General features: G+C 42.3%; 1 protein-coding gene across 2 annotated transcripts in view; it reads right to left on the reverse strand.

Moving 5' to 3' along the window:
- Positions 1-5649, reverse strand: part of LOC143765264 (proton channel OTOP2-like) — a 36384-nt gene extending 30735 nt beyond the window's left edge. The window contains exons 1-2 of one of the 2 annotated variants that reach the window (XM_077251747.1): positions 5337-5649; positions 4183-4558 (exon numbers count right to left, since the gene is read on the reverse strand). In XM_077251747.1, coding sequence (XP_077107862.1) covers positions 4183-4549 — 367 coding nt within the window. In that variant the 5' untranslated portion in view covers positions 4550-4558; positions 5337-5649. Of the gene's footprint in view, positions 1-4182; positions 4674-5336 lie in introns of both variants that reach the window. The other variant, XM_077251748.1, reaches the window with a different exon arrangement.
- Between the last annotated feature and the right edge of the window lie 13797 nt (positions 5650-19446).

Genomic DNA, 19446 nt, shown 5'->3' on the forward strand with positions numbered 1-19446 from the left:
TATAGTGTCGCCTGACGCATCCTTCACTTTTGGTTTCGGTGAAGGACACAAGGAAACGTCTTGTTCCTGACTGGGAGCATCCACTGATGACTCGCTGCTTTTATATTTGGAACTTTCTGAAGAGGAGGCGAAAGAGCTAGAGGCTGAGTCAGCAAGGAAAGCCAAAACTTTTTCCTGCTGCTCTGGCTTTAAAAGCTGTTTTCCTACTCCCAGATAAGGTAGCCTTCGAGGCCTTGTGTAGCCAGACAATGACGCTGGCTCAACACCTCCAGCCTTAGGTGCTATTGTTCTTTTGCCACTACCACCAGATGCACCACCACCACCACCACCATCAGTACCAGCTGGCAACCACCGCCCACGGGCTCATCCAACAGACTTCCTCATTTTTTTGAAAATGTAACCAAAATAACAACCGTTATATGGTACTGTCAAACAAGGTAGAAGGTGTATATAAACTTGTTGAGAATTGAAATCTCCCTTTTTTTGTGTGAGACTGAACCAAAACTCAGGCCCTGTGCATAAAACAGCAAAATGTAAGTGGCAGAAAGTGGCTGGCTGATATACGACAAACTAACAGGACTGAAGTATATCCACTTTGTGAGAATTTGAATCTCACTTTTTTTTTTTTGGAGACTGAACCAAAACTCAGGCCCAGTGTATAAAACAACACAATGTAAGTGGCAGAAAGTGGCTGGAAGATATATGAAAAAATACAAGGACTGTAGTACAATTTCAATCCCCCTACAATGATCTCAGGACAAGCATGGCAGCAATAAAAAGGACTGCTGCACACAAATGTGTGGACAAATAAACAAGATAACTGTGCAGAAAGGAGCAATAGGATTTTTGCTTTTAAAAAAGCAGTTGGTTCGCACAGCAGCGTGCAAACAGCAATGCAGCTATCAGGGAGCCTTATAAGGCAGCCTAATAAGCTACATAGCTGATGCTCAAAAATATAGCCTCCACTGTCCCTGCAAAAAAAAGGTGGTGTTGGACAGTGGAAATCGCTACAGCACAAGCAGTTTGGGGGTTAATCTTCCCTCCCTAACTACGTATTTCCCTTCTTCTGATGAAGCTGCAGCAATCTCTCCCTATGCTACGATCGGCAGAAGTAAGATGGCGGTCGGCGTGCATGCCCCTTTATAGCCCCTGTGATGCCGCAGAAAGCAAGCCAATCACTGTCATGCCCTTCTCTAAGATGATGGGGACCGAGACCTATGTCATCACGCTGCCCACACTCTGCGTCCTCCTTCATTTGCTGAAAAATGGCGCTGAAAGCGTCATATGAAACACGACTTTTGCGCGCAGATCGGCGACCTCATGGCCAATCCCACACTAGGATCGGGTCGGGTTTCAAAAAACCCGACTTTGCCGAAAGTCGGCGATTTTTGAATTTGTCCGATCCGTTTCGCTCAACCCTACTAAAGACCTGTTCGCTATAATAATTACAACCTGCACACTTTCCACTCCCTGTGCGCTTTGGGACAAATACAAAGAATATCTTAGTGAATATATTCTTAGAGTGCAAAGGATAGTTAATCCAGACTTAGACTTAAATTTCACTGCTGACATATTCAACAAAGCCCGTCTTGATGTTAGAAGAAAGGTGCATATCTATCAATAGTAAAACTCTAATAGAATTAGGTTTACCAGCACCAAATCGACCAGACTTTGATATTATGAACAGAGATATTCTGCAAGAAAATAGCTATGATTTGGAAAAATGTAAAGAATTTGTCATATTAAATAAGCCTCTTTTGGTTGATGACCAAAGATCGGCTTGTATGGCAATCATGGCTCAGATTTCCAGTGGAAATGGGGGACTATTTTTCCTAGATGCATCAGGAGGTACTGGTAAAACATTTTTAATTAATTTGCTGCTTGCAGAAATTCGCTCAAACAGTGACATTGCCCTGGCTGTTGCATCATCTGGGATTGCGTCCACTCTTTTAGATGGAGGGTGCACGGCTCATTCAGCACTAGGATTGCCCTTTAATCTAGCGCTGTCAGAAACTCCTGTCTGTAATATCACTATGGGCTCTGGGAAAGCTAAGGTATTACAAACTTGCAAAGTAATTGTTTGGGATGAATGTACCATGGTGCACAAGAAAGCGGTCAAGGCCCTTGATCGCACCTTGAAAGATCTGCATGGCACTGATCGTTTAATGGAGGAAATTGTTGTAATTTTTGCAGGTGACTTCTGCCAGACATTACCTGTTCTTAAGGGAACAACACCAGCGGATGAGCTGAATACCTGTCTAAAATCTTCTTATCTGTGGATACATGTTCAGAAGAAAACTCTTACTACTAATATGCGGGATCATTTGATGGGAAATACAACTGCGGACAAATTTACACACGAGCTACTATGCCTTGGAAATGACAGGTTCCCTACTGATTCCACTACTGGTCTCATTTCCTTTCTGGAAGATTTTTGTGAAATGACATCGTCGGTAATGGAACTTATTGCGTGTCAGCTCTATAAATCTACTATTTCAGGGAAGGCTGCCTGGTCTGGTGACTACATACATGTCCATTGATTCAGTCATGGAGAGTGAACAAGCCGTAATGTATCTATTGGAGTTTCTGAATTCTTTGGAGCCTCCTGGAATGCCACCACATAAGGTCACTTTAAAAATAGGAGCCACAATAATTTTGCTTTGGAACCTTGACCCACCAAAAATTTGTAATGGCACAAGATTGTGCATTTAGAGTCTCATGCCCAATGTTATTGAAGCCACTATTCTTATGGGAAACTCTAAAGGAGCAAATGTTTTCATTCCGCGTATTCCTTTGCTACCAAGCGACATGCCCTTCAATTTTAAGCATTTGCAGTTCCCAATCTGACTTGCATTTGCTATGACTATAAACAAAGCACAAGGTCAATCACTTAAAGTAGCTGGCAAGAGCCCGTGTTTTTCACATGGACAGTTGTACGTAACCCCAAAAATCTTTTCATATATACACCTGAAGGTAAAACCAGAAACATTGCTTACCAAATAGCACTACAATAGATAGTTGTTTCATTGTAAACCAATTTTACTCTTTTGTCTGTCAACTACTTAAAGATTACACTGGAGGGAGGATGGGGAAGGGTTGCACTATGTTGTTAATTGGGTGTAAATGTTTTATATGTTTGTGAAAGGTGCATAAATTTTCATTTTTGATAAAAAATAATTAAAAAAATAGTTGTAATAGTTTATACTACATAATATGTATTAAATATGTAAAATCAATAAAAATGTTGAAATTAAAAGAAAAGTTGTTGATCACGTCAATGTTATGACAAATTAGTAAAATGGCAAAATAATAAAAATGTAAAGTGGAAATTTTTTTTTTTTCGGTAGCACTCTGAAAATGTCAATTTTAGGGTGACACTGAAAATTTTACTTTAGCTCCCATAACCAACAATTTAACATACTGTATTTTCCGCTGGTATTCTACTAGTGACATAATAAAGCAGAGCTTTATGGCTCTTTGGAAACTGGGCTGCGGGGCAGTATTCCAACATGACAAAGACCCCAAACACACCTCCAAGAGGACCACTGCCTTGCCAAAGAAACTGAGAGTAAAAGTGCTAGACTGGCCAAGCATGTCTCCAGACCTAAACCCTATTGATCATTTTGTGGAGCATCCTCAAACGAAAGTGGATGTAAATTCTGACTCTCTCTTTCACTATACACTGTACTGTGCAAACGTTTTGGGCAAGTGTGGAAAAAATGTTGCAAAGAATGCATTGTAAAATAGAACTGTTAGTTTATTTTTATCAATTATATATGCAATATATAAAAATATATGTGCCCCTACACTCAAAACTGTGTTTAGGAATGGTGGCTTATAAGAGATGATTGAAAGGTACATAAGGTAAATTTGAAAATTAGTAATGTACCGTATATTGTATTTGGTGTAGCTTCCCCAAGTACTCCAAGCCTTCTGCCCCATATGACATTTCCAGAACTTCTCTTACCATAAATCTTTCAATACAATTTAAAATAAAAAATGATTGCTTGATTTATATGTTAATTTTTTATACAGTTACATATATAATTAATTTGTCTTAGTGAATTTGGCAATTAGCATTAATTAGGAATTATCCATGAAATAAAATAAATCTAAATGTTTCTACTACATTGATCTCCATATCTACCACATGATTGTCCTTTACTCTATGCTTAGCCTTACCTCTCAGCCAGATGGGTCCAGCATGGAAGTCCTTTAGGTTTATGTGACGGTCCTTTCTAGATGTCCAGAGCAGGTAAACCATCATCCAGCAGCCGGTGAGGCCCATAAGGACGCACAGAAAAGACAGCACCTCCCGTTCAACCACTGCGACATCATAGAAAGCCCCACTGCTAACAAGGACGATCGCCAACAGCAGCACATTTAACCCCAGATGCCCAGAGAGCATACGACCTCCTTTCTTCCACAACACAGGTGGCTCAACAGCGGCCAAGGAATGCTGGTCAATACTGATCTTCTCAAACTTGGTGTCATTTTGTAGGGAAGACTCAGTGACCGGAGAAATGGTGTCAACACTTATGTCCCCCATAGTCAAGTCCTGGAAAATAAGTTTACCAGCTTACTTTCTTCCAATTGTGCATGCCTTTTGCTTCTTAGGCTTTTCTTTTCGTACCACACTTGGAAATCTGAATCAGCAAATCTCTATGAGCAAACTATGTGAGAATAATTAAAGTAATATACATAGCCATGAATCACATATATAATATGCATCTCATTTGATTGAGAATTGGTGAGCAGATAACATTCCCGTTGCTTATCTATGACTACCATCCCATATGTAAAAACCTAAATATAAGATATTGTTTTTGTACAGAAAACTAGATACATTACAGAAACTGAATAGAAAGTTGCTGAAAGCAAGTAGTATGGTGATGCATAGTCTTTGAGAGAATAGCATGTGAATTGCTACGAGTAGAAATATGTAAATAAGTTTCAGTGGGAGAGGATGGAACTTTCTGGGGAAAGTGAGTGTTCTTTGTGTCATTGTTGGGATAAGATATGGATTATTAGGTTTGATGTTCAATTTAAAGCCTATGTGTCATAGGACAGGTTTCACACTGCTGGAGGATTTTTCTCACAGAATCAGGCCCCAGGGGGTCACTTGGCACTGTCATCTCTGCATATTTCTACTGAATTTTCCTTGTTACAAATTCTTATACAGTAACATTTCAGTCTGCAGCTAAAGTGTAACTAATGTAAACTGTAATGAACTAAACAAGATATGTAACGAACTAAACAAAATATTGCATGGGGAAATGAATAAGAACGTTTCATTGAATATTTTGGCTATGTGTCTACATTGAAACTTTTCTTACCTGTTGTCCTTCTCAGAAAACAGGATGGTTTTATTAAAACTCTTGGACTCTCGTTTCCAAAGGAGGAATCGGTTCTGTAATACTGGAGTCAGTTTCAGAAGAGTTGATGATCGTCTTCCGGGTCTTGGTTCATACCAAGATTATTTCAGATTGTAGTTCTGCAATTCTTTAGGACAATGTATCTGTTGTCTTATTTGTTTAAGGTTTTTGATTATTTTGTATGATTTGTGTTTTTGAGCAATCTGTAAAAAATACCTTTCAGCCCAAGGTTTGAATATCTACCTTAGTGTATAAGTAACCTACTACTGAATTTAATGACTTTGGGCTACATTCTCTATTTATATGCAATAAACTATTCATGTTTTGGTCCTTTGATCTGGGATGAGCTTCCTCTTTTTCCCAGATTATTCTGTTTCTAGGACAGATTTACACACTGTGGTAATAAGACATTATAAACTCTTCATTCTGAACCCATTGACTTTTGATTTAAGGCCCCTAATATACAAAGGACAGGATAGAACACAACATATCTTATAGCATTTACTGTAGAATTTTCTTTTCTCACAGAGGGCCAACAACTGATTTCCAAATTTCAATCTCTCTGTAAAATCTATTGGGCTGCTATATTTCATTCCTTGACACATATACTGTGCGAGAAGACTTAAAATATTTACAGAACATATAAAATGCTGCCGACAGGACATAAAACAATAAACTGTGTTCTGTGACAACAATATATGGTCTGAAGACACTTGGATACTATTTTAATGCTAAAATCTATTCCAGGAAAAGTTGAATATAGTGTATTGCTTTCTGCCACCAGCCAGAGAGTCTAACAACTTTTGTCTGCAATGGGACAGGAAGTCATTTGAATTGTAATTCCCCCTTGATACTTTTAGCATTGAGAATGTCTACAAATATTTTTATACATACAGTATGTATTAATGATATTAGTAGATATTTTATTAATTGCTTTGTAAAGTACATTTTCTTTGTAATTTAGAATGAGCATTCCTTTATATCCTGAAACGCCAATGGGTTTATTAAAAGTAGCAGAATAGTTATGTTTGTAATTGAATTTTTGTAGCCATTTATATATAGCAATATATGTGATACACACGTGATCAAAATTGTTGGTACCCCTCGTTTAATGACACAAAAAAACACAATGGTCACAGAAATAACTTGAATCTGACAAAAGTAATAATAAATAAAAGATCTATGAAACTGAACAAAAGAAAGTCAGACATTACTTTTCAACCATGCTTCCACAGAATAAAGAAAAATAAAACTCATGAAATAGGCCTGGACAGAAATGATGGTACCCTTAACTTAATATTTTGTTGCACAACCTTTTGAGGTAATCACTGCAAACGATTCCAGTAACTGTCAATTAGACTTCTGCACCTCTCGACAGGTATTTTGGCCCACTCCTCAAGAGCAAACTGCTCCAGATGTCTTGTGTTTGAAGGTTACCTTTTCCACACGGCATCTTTCAGCTCTTTGCAAAGATGCTCAATAGGATTTAGGTCAGGGCTCATAGAAGGCCACTTCAGAATAGTCCAATGTTTTCCTCGTAACCATTCTTGGGTGTTTTTAGCTGTGTGTTTTGGGTCATTATCCTGTTGCAAGACCCATGACCTGCCCCTCAGACCAAGCTTTCTGACACTGGGCATCACATTTCTCTATAGAATCACTTGATAGTCTTGAAATTTCATTGTACCCTGCACAGATTCTATACACTCTGTGCCAGATGCAACAAAAAAAGCAGCCCCAGAACATAACAGAGCCTCCTCCATGTTTCACAGTAGGGACAGTGTTCTTTTCTTGATATGCTTCATTTTTCCGTCTGTGAACATAGAGCTGATGTGCTTTGCCTAAAAGCTCAATTTTTGTCTCATCTGTCTGTCCATAGGACATTCTCCCAGAAGCTTTGTGGCTTGACAACATGTAGTTTGGCAAATTTCAGTCTGTTTTTTTTAGGATTTTTCTTTCAACAATGATGTCCTCCTTGGTCGTCTCCCATGAAGTCCGCTTTGGCTCATACAATAACGGATGGTGCGATCTGACACTGATTTTCCTTACATGAAGTTCACCTTTACAGTAATCTGTATAGAAGTTTTTCTTTTGTTACCATTCGTGTTATCCGTGTCTTTGTCATCAATTTTCCTCCTGCGGCCACGTCCAGGGAGGTTGGCTTCAGTCCCATGTATCTGAAATTTCTGAATAATATGTGCAACTGTAGTCACAGGAACATCAAGCTGCTTGGAGATGGTCTAATAACTTTTACCCTTAACATGATTTTCTATAATTTTCTTTGTAGTCTCCTGAGACAACTCTCCATTTGCTCCCTCTGGTCCACGTTGAGTGTGATACACACCATGTCGCCAAACAGCACAGTAAGTATCTGTAGCCCTGGTCCACAGGTCCACTCACTGATTCCAAGATTGTAGACACCTGTGATGCTAGTTAGTGGACACACCTTGATTTAACATGTCCCTTTTGTCACATTATTTTCAGGGGTACCATCATTTCTGTCCAGGCCTATTTCATGAGTTTTTTTTTTTAATTCTGTGGAAGCATGGTTGAAAAGCAATGTCTGACTTACATTTGTTCATATTCATAGATCTTTTATTTACTATTACTTTTGTCAGATTCAAGTTATTTCTGTGACCATTGTGGGTTTTTCTGTCATTAAACGAGGGGTACCAACAATTTTGAGCACGTGTGTAAGAAATATTATTTCGCAAACTGCACAATGGCCGAAATCCTAGCAAATCTAGGACTATACACTAGTTAGGCTACTTCACACTAGTCCGTCGGTACGGGCCGTCGCAAATTGTTGGCCCGACATACCGACGGACAGTGTGTTAATTAACACAACGGGGGCAGCGGATGCAGTTTTTGAACGCATCCGCTGCCCCATTGTAATGTCCGGGGAGGAGGGGGCGGAGTTCTGGCCATGCGCGCGGTCGGAAATGGCGGACACAACACACACAAAAAAATTACATGTAACTTTTTTTGTGCCGACGGTCCGCCAAAACACGATGCATCCGTCGCACGACAGATGTGACGTGTGGCCATACGTCGCAATGCGTCGCTAATGTAAGTCTGTGGGTAAAAAACGCATCCTGCAGACAACTTTGCAGGATGCGTTTTTTCTCCTAAACGACGCATTGCGACGTATTCCAAACGACGCTAGTGTGAAAGTAGCCTTATAGTGAGAGTTATTCCATGTCTGTATGGGTAATTGTGACCTTTGAGGTTTTTGTCAGAAACATTCCAATGTAAACTGTTATGACCTGGTGGTTACGGAGTGGTACTGAGATGACCTGGTGGGTAAAACCAATCATGGACAAGCTCAGAGGAGGTGGCAGCTCCACAGACAGTAATCACCAATATGACCTAGTGATTACGGAGCAGCACTGAAATGACCTAGTGGGTAAAACAAATAATGTACTAGCTCTGAGGAGGTGGTAGCTTTACTGACCGCAATCCCTACTCCTGACACCAACACTAGAAATAGCCGTGGAGCGTTCCTATCTCTGCCTAGACGCCTCTTCACAGCCTAAGAACTAGCTACCCCTGAAGATGGAAACGGAAAACTATCTCGCCTCAGAGAAACCCCCAAAGGAAGGATAGCCCCCCACAAATATTGACGGTGAGTGGAGAGGGAAATGACAAACTCAGAAATGAAACTAGATTTTAGCAAAGGAGGCCAATACTATCTAAATAGACAGAGATAGAAAAGGCTACTGTGCGGTCAGTATAAAAACTAAATGTCTACGCAGAGTTTACAAAAATAACCTCCACACCGACTCACAGTGTGGAGGGGCAAATCTGCAACCCCAGAGCTTCCAAGTAGCCGGAATATTTCATAATGACAAGCTGGACAAAAGAGACATAACTTAAACTGAACAGAAGGTCATAAGCAGGGAAACACCCAAAAACTAGCAGAACTTATCTTAAGCTGAAATGGACTGGCCAACAGAGAACTTCCAGGAAAGGACTGAATCCACAGGAAGAAACATTGACAGCTGGCATCCACTACAGCCAAAAGCCCAGTTAAATAACAAATCAAGGAAACCAATTAGTGAAAGCAGCTGCTAAGTTCCACTTGAAACCACCAGAGGGAGCCCAAGAGCAGAACTCCCAAAAATACCATTCGCAACCACAGGATGGAGCCCAAGAACGGAATTCACAACAGTACCCCCCCTTGAGGAGGGGTCACCGAACCCTCACCAGAGCCCCCAGGCCGATCGGGACGAGCCAAATGAAAAGCACGTACCAAATCGGCAGCATGGACATCGGAGGCAAAAACCCAAGAGTTATCCTCCTGGCCATAACCCTTCCACTTGACCAGATAGTGAAGTTTCCGCCTTGAAAGACGAGAATCCAAAATCTTCTCCACCACATATTCCAGCTTCCCCTCAACCAACACCGGAGCAGGAGTGTCAACGGAGGGAACCATGGGCACCACATATCTCCGCAACAAAGATCTATGGAACACATTATGAATGGAAAACGAAGCTGGAAGGGCCAAACGAAAAGACACCGGATTGATAATTTCCGAAATCCTATAAGGACCAATAAAACGAGGTTCGAACTTAGGGGAAGAGACCTTCATAGGAACATGACGAGAAGACAACCAGACCAAATCCCCAACCCGAAGCCGGGGACCAACGCACTGACGGCGGTTAGCAAAACGTTGAGCCTTTTCCTGAGACAATGTTAAATTGTCCACCACATGAGTCCAAATCCGCTGCAACCTGTCCACCACAGAATCTACCCCAGGACAGTCCGAAGGCTCAACCTGCCCTGAAGAAAAGCGAGGATGAAAACCGAAATTACAAAAAAAAGGCGAAACCAAAGTAGCCGAACTAGCCCGATTATTAAGGGCAAACTCGGCCAACGGCAAGAAGGTAACCCAATCATCCTGATCAGCCGACACAAAGCATCTCAAATAGGTTTCCAAGGTCTGATTGGTTCGCTCCGTCTGTCCATTTGTCTGAGGGTGAAACGCCGAAGAAAAAGACAAACTAATGCCCATTCTACCACAAAAGGACCGCCAAAACCTAGAAACAAACTGGGTACCTCTGTCAGACACAATATTCTCCGGAATACCATGCAAACAAACCACATGCTGGAAAAACAAAGGAACCAAATCAGAGGAGGAAGGCAACTTAGGCAAAGGTACCAAATGGACCATTTTAGAAAACCGGTCACAAACCACCCAGATGACAGACATCTTCTGAGAAACAGAAAGATCAGAAATAAAATCCATGGAAATATGCGTCCAGGGCCTCTCAGGGATAGGCAAAGGCAAAAGCAACCCACTAGCACGAGAACAGCAGGGCTTAGCCCGGGCACAGATCCCACAGGACTGCACGAAGGAAAGCACATCCCGTGACAAAGAAGGCCACCAAAAGGACCTGGCAACCAAATCTCTGGTACCAAAGATCCCAGGATGACCAGCCAACACCGAACAATGAATCTCAGAAATCACCTTACTAGTCCATCTATCAGGAACAAACAATTTCCCCACAGGACAGCGGTCGGGTCTATCAGCCTGAAACTCCTGAAGCACCCGCCGCAAATCAGGGGAGATAGCAGAAAGAATCACCCCCTCCCTGAGAATACCAGCCGGCTCATGGACTCCAGGAGAATCAGGCAAAAAACTCCTAGACAAGGCATCAGCCTTCACATTCTTAGATCCCGGAAGATACGAGACCACAAAATCAAAACGGGAGAAAAACAAAGACCACCGAGCCTGTCTAGGATTCAACCGCTTGGCCGACTCAAGGTAAATCAGATTCTTATGATCGGTCAAGACCACAACACGATGCTTGGCTCCCTCAAGCCAATGTCGCCACTCCTCGAATGCCCACTTCATAGCCAACAACTCCCGATTACCGACATCATAATTACGCTCAGCAGGCGAAAACTTTCTGGAGAAGAAAGCACATGGCTTCAACACAGAGCCATCAGAACTTCTCTGAGACAGAACAGCTCCTGCCCCAATCTCAGAAGCGTCAACCTCAACCTGAAAAGGGAGAGAAACATCTGGCTGACGCAACACAGGGGCAGAAGTAAAACGACGCTTAAGCTCCTGAAAGGCCTCCACAGCCGCAGAGGACCAATTCACCACATCTGCACCTTTCTTGGTCAAATCGGTCAGAGGTTTAACCACAGTAGAAAAATTAGCAATGAAGCGGCGATAAAAATTAGCAAAACCCAAAAATTTCTGAAGGCTCTTCACAGATGTGGGTTGAGTCCAATCATAAATAGCCTGGACCTTAACAGGGTCCATTTCAATAGCTGAGGGAGAAAAAATGAACCCCAGAAAAGAAACCTTCTGAACTCCAAAAAGGCACTTAGACCCCTTCACAAACAGTGTATTAGCACGAAGAATCTGAAATACCATCCTGATCTGCTTCACATGAGACTCCCAATCATTGGAAAAAACCAAAATATCATCCAAATATACAATCATAAATGTATCCAGATACTCCCGGAAAATATCATGCATAATGGACTGAAACACAGATGGAGCATTAGAGAGCCCGAAAGGCATCACAAGATATTCAAAATGGCCTTCGGGCGTATTAAATGCTGTTTTCCATTCATCACCCTGTTTGATGCGGACCAGATTATACGCCCCTCGAAGGTCAATCTTGGTAAACCAGCTAGCCCCTTTAATCCGAGCAAACAAATCAGAGAGCAAAGGCAAAGGGTACTGGAATTTGACTGTGATCTTATTGAGAAGGCGATAATCTATACAGGGCCTCAAGGAGCCATCCTTCTTGGCAACAAAAAAGAACCCCGCTCCCAACGGTGACGAAGATGGGCGAATATGCCCCTTCTCCAAGGACTCCTTTACATAAGTCATCATAGCGGCATGCTCTGGCACAGACAGATTGAAAAGTCGACCCTTTGGGAACTTACAGCCAGGAATCAAATTAATAGCGCAATCACAGTCCCTATGAGGAGGCAGAGGACTGGATTTAGGCTCCTCAAATATATCCTGGAAATCCAACAAAAACTCAGGAACTTCAGAAGAAGGGGACGAGGAAATTGACATCAGAGGAATGTCACTATGTATCCCCTGACAACCCCAACTAGTCACAGACATAGATTTCCAATCCAGCACTGGATTATGTACCTGTAACCATGGAAACCCCAGCACAACCACATCATGCAAATTATGCAACACCAAAAAGCGAATATTTTCCTGATGTGCTGGAGCCATGTTCATGGCTAACTGTGTCCAGTACTGAGGTTTATTCTTGGCCAATGGCGTAGCATCAATCCCCCTCAAGGGAATAGGATTCTGCAAAGGCTCCAAGGAAAAACCACAGCGCTTGGCAAATTCTAGGTCCATTAAGTTCAGGGCAGCGCCAGAATCCACAAATGCCATTACAGAAAAGGACGACAATGAGCAAATCAGGGTAATAGACAAGAGAAATTTAGGCTGTACAGTACTGATGGTAACCGACCTAGCAACCCTCTTAGTTCGCTTCGGGCAGTCAGAGATAGCAAGAGTAGCATCACCACAGTAAAAACACAGCCCATTGTGACGTCTGAACTCCTGCCGTTCTGCTCTCATCAAAACTCTATCACATTGCATAGGCTCAGAACTCTGCCCAGAGGACACCGCCATATGGTGCACAACCTTACGTTCACGTAGGCGCCGATCAATCTGAATGGCCAGAGACATTGATTCGTTCAAACCAGCAGGCGTGGGAAACCCCACCATAACATCTTTAAGAGCTTCAGAAAGACCCTTTCTGAAAATAGCCGCCAGGGCATCCTCATTCCATTTTGTAAGCACAGACCACTTTCTAAATTTCTGACAATATATCTCTGCCGCTTCCTGACCCTGACACAGAGCCAGCAAAATTTTTTCTGCCTGATCCACAGAATTGGGTTCGTCATAAAGCAATCCAAGTGCTTGAAAAAATGAATCTACATTGAGCAATGCAGGATTCCCTGGCTCAAGGGAGAATGCCCAATCCTGCGGGTCGCCACGCAGCAGAGAAATAACAATCTTCACCTGCTGAATAGGGTCACCAGAGGAACGGGGTCTCAGAGCAAAAAACAATCTGCAATTATTTTTAAAGTTCAAAAACCTAGATCTATCCCCAGAAAACAAATCAGGGATAGGAATTCTAGGCTCTGAAACAGGAGTTTGAACATCATAGTCTTGGATACTCTGTACCCTTGCAGCGAGATGATCAACACACGCAGACAGACCCTGAACCTCCATATCAGCACCAAGCTCCTGCACCATCCAAAAATCAAGGGGAAAAAAAAGACGAAACAAGCAACAAGAAAAAAAAAAACAATGACTCAGAACTTTCTCTTCCCTCTTTTGAGATGCATTTAACACATTGTGGGCCAGCTGTACTGTTATGACCTGGTGGTTACGGAGTGGTACTGAGATGACCTGGTGGGTAAAACCAATCTTGGACAAGCTCAGAGGAGGTGGCAGCTCCACAGACAGTAATCACTAATATGACCTAGTGATTACGGAGCAGCACTGAAATGACCTAGTGGGTAAAACAAATAATGTACTAGCTCTGAGGAGGTGGTAGCTTTACTGACCGCAATCCCTACTCCTAACACCAACACTAGAAATAGCCGTGGAGCGTTCCTATCTCTGCCTAGATGCCTCTTCACAGCCTAAGAACTAGCTACCCCTGAAGATGGAAACGGAAAACTATCTCGCCTCAGAGAAACCCCCAAAGGAAGGATAGCCCCCCACAAATATTGACAGTGAGTGGAGAGGGAAATGACAAACTCAGAAATGAAACTAGATTTTAGCAAAGGAGGCCAATACTATCTAAATAGACAGAGATAGAAAAGGCTACTGTGCGGTCAGTATAAAAACTAAATGTCCACGCAGAGTTTACAAAAATAACCTCCACACCGACTCACAGTGTGGAGGGGCAAATCTGCAACCCCAGAGCTTCCAACTAGCCGGAATATTTCATAATGACAAGCTGGACAAAAGAGACATAACATAAACTGAACAGAAGGTCATAAGCAGGGAAACACCCAAAAACTAGCAGAACTTATCTTAAGCTGAAATGGACTGGCCAACAGAGAACTTCCAGGAAAGGACTGAATCCACAGGAAGAAACATTGACAGCTGGCATCCACTACAGCCAAAAGCCCAGTTAAATAACAAGGCCAGGAAACCGATTAGTGAAAGCAGCTGCTAAGTTCCACTTGAAACCACCAGAGGGAGCCCAAGAGCAGAACTCCCAAAAATAGCATTCGCAACCACAGGATGGAGCCCAAGAACGGAATTCACAACAGTAAACCTCCAACTTATGACACTGTATAGGGGCACAATACATGTAGCTCATAGGATCCTATTATCAAAAAATGTACTGCCAGATGCAACAAAGCAGCCCCAGAACATAACAGAGCCCCCTCCCTGTTTCACAGTAGGGACAGTGTTCTTGATATGCTTCATTTTTCCGTCTGTGAACATAGAGCTGATGTGCTTTGCTTAAAAGCTCAATTTTTGTCTCATCTGTCTGTCCATAGGACATTCTCCCAGAAGCTTTGTGGCTTGACAACATGTAGTTTGGCAAATTTCAGTCTGTTTTTTTTAGGATTTTTTTTTCAACAATGATGTCCTCCTTGGTCGTCTCCCATGAAGTCCGCTTTGGCTCATACAATAACGGATGGTGCGATCTGACACTGATTTTCCTTACATGAAGTTCACCTTTACAGTAATCTGTATAGAAGTTTTTCTGGGCTCTTTTGTTACCATTCGTGTTATCCGTGTCTTTGTCATCAATTTTCCTCCTGCGGCCACGTCCAGGGAGGTTGGCTTCAGTCCCATGTATCTGAAATTTCTGAATAATATGTGCAACTGTAGTCACAGGAACATCAAGCTACTTGGAGATGGTCTAATAACTTTTACCCTTAACATGATTTTCTATAATTTTCTTTGTAATCTCCTGAGACAACTCTCCATTTGCTCCCTCTGGTCCATGTTGAATGTGATACACACCATGTCGCCAAACAGCACAGTAAGTATCTGTAGCCCTGTATACAGGTCCACTAACTGATTCCAAGATTGTAGACACCTGTGATGCTAGTTAGTGGACACACCTTGATTTAACATGTCCCTTTTGTCACATTATTTTCAGGGGTACCATTATTTCTGTCCAGGCCTATTTCATGAGTTGTTTTTTTTTTTTAATTCTGTGGAAGCATGGTTGAAAAGCAATGTCTGACTTACATTTGATCATTTTCATAGATCTTTTATTTACTATTACTTTTGTCAGATTCAAGTTATTTCTGTGACCATTGTGGGTTTTTCTGTCATTAAATGAGGGGTACCAACAATTTTGAGCACGTGTGTAAGAAATATTATTTCGCAAACTGCACAATGGCCGAAATCCTAGCAAATCTAGGACTATACACTAGTTATAGTGAGAGTTATTCCATGTCTGTATGGGTAATTGTGACCATTGAGGTTTTTGTCAGAAACATTCCAATGTATACCTCCAACTTATGACACTGTATAGGGACACAATACGTGTTGCTCATAGGATCCTATTATCAAAAAATGCAGTATTCATTTTTCTACTAGATTACTATTTGTTGTATAGTTCCAGGCATCAAAAGAAAGGTATCCCTTTCCATTTGACATATTAAAGGCCAAAAAGACATTGGACCTGAATCATCAAACCTTTTACCAGTATTCTGGTGTAAAAAGGTTTAAAATGTCGAATAATTTTGGCTTGACTAGTAGCTGCACTAAAATTATTTGACTTTCGGCATTCTCACACCATTTTTTCCCAGCTACTGATAAGTGGGAAGAAATTGGATGGGACGCCTATGTGGCGACTTCTGCTCGTCAAATTCATGACAAGCTGTTTGCTACTAGCGATGAGCAAACATGCTCGTCTGCATGTTTTGTGACTGTTAGACACCCACAACTAATGCGGGGATTACCTGTTTGCTAGGCAGTCCCCGCATGTATGGCGGCTGTCTAACAGCTGCAACACATGCAGTCGCAGTGACTTGAACATATTATCCGAGCATGCCCAAGATACTCGGATAACACCCAAGCATGCTTGGATAACACGTTATCTGAGTATGTTCGCTCATCACTATTTGCTACCCCACAAATTTCACTCCAGCTTAGAGTGGAGTAGAATTTGTGACGAGGAGAACACAGTGGTGTACAAAACTTGTCTGGCTCTCCTGATACATTAAGAGGTAAACGTCGCTTCATGAATCAGGAGTGTCTGACTTCAGCTCATTGCCTTAACAAGGCTGATTTGAAAATCGCCGGTCTTGATATTTCGGGCCCTCTATTTTCACTTACATTGGTTAATCGGAGACTCTGGATATTTGTGACATATGTGCTGGGAGCTTTAGGTCTCTCCTACACATTCTCAAAGTTGGTGTATACTGGTCTACTCACTTGGGTATGTATACAGTGTCACGATTCTGATGTCGAGTGTCCTGGAACCAGAGGAGCGACAAACAAAGCAGTGCAGGTGGCTCATATGCATCGTAATACTGAGCTCACAGATATATATGCAATCACAATGCATGTAACACAAGTCTTTAATAGTGGAACAAAAAAGGTGAAGAAGCCTTGACTCCAATATCGTTATGAGAAGCGTCAGCTCGAGTTTGCAAAAAAGTACGAAAAGTGAACAGTAGAAAATTAATTGGAATGGTAATTTGGAGACATGAGATGAAAGTCAATAGACTAGGCTATAATGGCTACAAACGTGTCTGAAAAAATGGGTAAAAGGGACCATGGATCGAGAAATTGAAGGAATTGTCAAGTTCGGAGGAGAAATCCTGGTGATATGGGGTTATCTCACAGCCAAAGGCGTTGGATACTTGACCAGGATTGATGGTGGTCTCAATGCTGAGCTATTCGAGTATACTACAAGACAAGTTGCTTGGTACACTTGAGTACTATGGGTATGAAAAGGACAACATACTGTTCCAGTATTGGCGGAGAAGTGAGTCAATGACAATAAAGTAGAGGTGCTGGATTGGCCTCCACAGTCCCCAGACCTAAACCCAATTGAACACTTATGGGAAGCCCAGACCTAAACCCAATTGAACACTTATGGGAAGAGTTGAAGAAAAAGCTGTATATCATGGGTTTATCGTGACAGAGAGTATCCAGAAGACCTCAGCGGCTGATTTCTCCTACTCCTGCACTGATTAGAAGTACTTCACCTTCTTATTAAACAATGTAAATTTATTATGGCAATGCAGGGGTTAATCTGCTCCTGAAGCTTAAGGTACCTTCACACTCAGCAACTTTACAACGAGAACGACAACGATCCGTGACGTTGCAGCGTCCTGGTTAGCGATCTCGTTGTGCTTGACACGCAGCAGCGATCTGGATCCCGCTGTGATATCACTGGTCGGAGCTAGAGGTCCAGAACTTTATTTGGTCGTCAGGTCGGCGTGTATCGTCGTGCTTGACAGCAAAAGCAACGATGCCAGCAATGTTTTACATGGAGCTAAGGACCTGTGAGAAAGATAAGTGAGTCACCGTTACGTCACTGGATCGCTCCTGCATCGTTCTGGAGCTGCTGTGTTTGACATCTCTACAGCGACCTAAACAGTGACGCTGCAGCGATCGGCTCGTTGTCTATATCGCTGCAGCATTGCTGAGTGTGACGGTACCTTAAGGCTCTCAGCTGTGCACTGTTAGCCACTCCGATTTCCTATATAAACAAGACCCTGACTTAGGTTAAGTTCACATTAGCGTTTGAAAAAAGCAAAAAGGACAGCGCCACAATGGACAGTGAAAAAGCAGCTCACATTTTATTCTGCCTCCTGCCGCAGGAGGCAGAATAAAATGTAAAATGTAAGCTGCTTTTCACTGTCCACTGTCCTTTTTGCTTTTTGGGTATGGATTTTATATCTGGGATGGACCCCCTGGTGTTGACGTGCACCCTCATGCCCACAGAGGCCTTGTGATTGCAGGATGCGGCTTATCTGGTCTTTTTCACATTAGCGTTTGAGTCCCCATCGTGGTGCTGCAGACTTTTTCCTTAAGCTCTGCCTAATTCCACATGTGTACTGCGTACCTATCTCTAACATTGGGTAAGCAGGGACATGCGTTGTATGCGGATGCGTCCGCGTGCGGCGTTTTGACATGCCCACCGAATGCAACATGTTGCATTCAGCGGGCATGTCAAAACGACGCACGCGGACACATCCGCATACAAGACATGTCCCTGCGTACCCAATGTTAAAGATAGGTACGCAGGACGCATGCAGAAGTAGGCGGAGCTAAGGAAAAAAGTTTGCAGCACCACGCTGCCGACTCAAATGCTAATGTGAACCCGGCCTAACACTTATTGTCAGCTTATGCTGCATGGCTGGAGATTGTTGGTGGCTATTATTGGAGAAGGCGGTTGGTGGGTTTATCTGTGACTGTTGCTAGGCTTTGAGTGTGAGATAATTCCCTTTCTTCTCCTACTCTGGTTAAACCCCATCCACCACTCACCTGTGCATTTCTCTGTTATATGTGTGAGCATGTTTGTATGTCTGTGTTTTTCCTTTACCCCTATTCATATTACCTTGTTAGTCTGGTTGGTTTATTATGGTACACTACTACTCCCCTCTTCAATGGGTGGGGGAAGGATACAGACTAATGGTGGATTCCGGAGCTAAGGCAAGGTATGTAGCCTCGGCATCTTCACCATCAGAAGTAATTCGGGTAATGGGGTGTACTAGGGTGCCCCTAGCGTTAGGGCCAGGGAAGGAGCCACTGGTCCTGGGACACCTAACAACAGAGTCGTGACAATGTATACATACCCAAGTGAGTCGACCAGTATGTACCAACTTTGAGAATGTGTAGTCTTAAGAGACTTGGGATCAGATTTCAGTCAATACATATGTTTAAATCTGATTGACAGCATGCACAGAAGAATTCAGGCAGTGCTGAAAGCCAAAGGAGGATTTTCAAAATACTAACAAAATATTAAAAACAATAATAATACAATGACATGACAAGAATCTGCATAACTAATCATATGCTAAATAGTTGCAAGTCAAATTTGTGTATTAGATAGCCAAGAAGTGTCACATTCAAAACAGT

Source organism: Ranitomeya variabilis, chromosome 4, assembly GCF_051348905.1.
Source record: "Ranitomeya variabilis isolate aRanVar5 chromosome 4, aRanVar5.hap1, whole genome shotgun sequence".
Classification (NCBI taxonomy): domain Eukaryota; kingdom Metazoa; phylum Chordata; class Amphibia; order Anura; family Dendrobatidae; genus Ranitomeya; species Ranitomeya variabilis.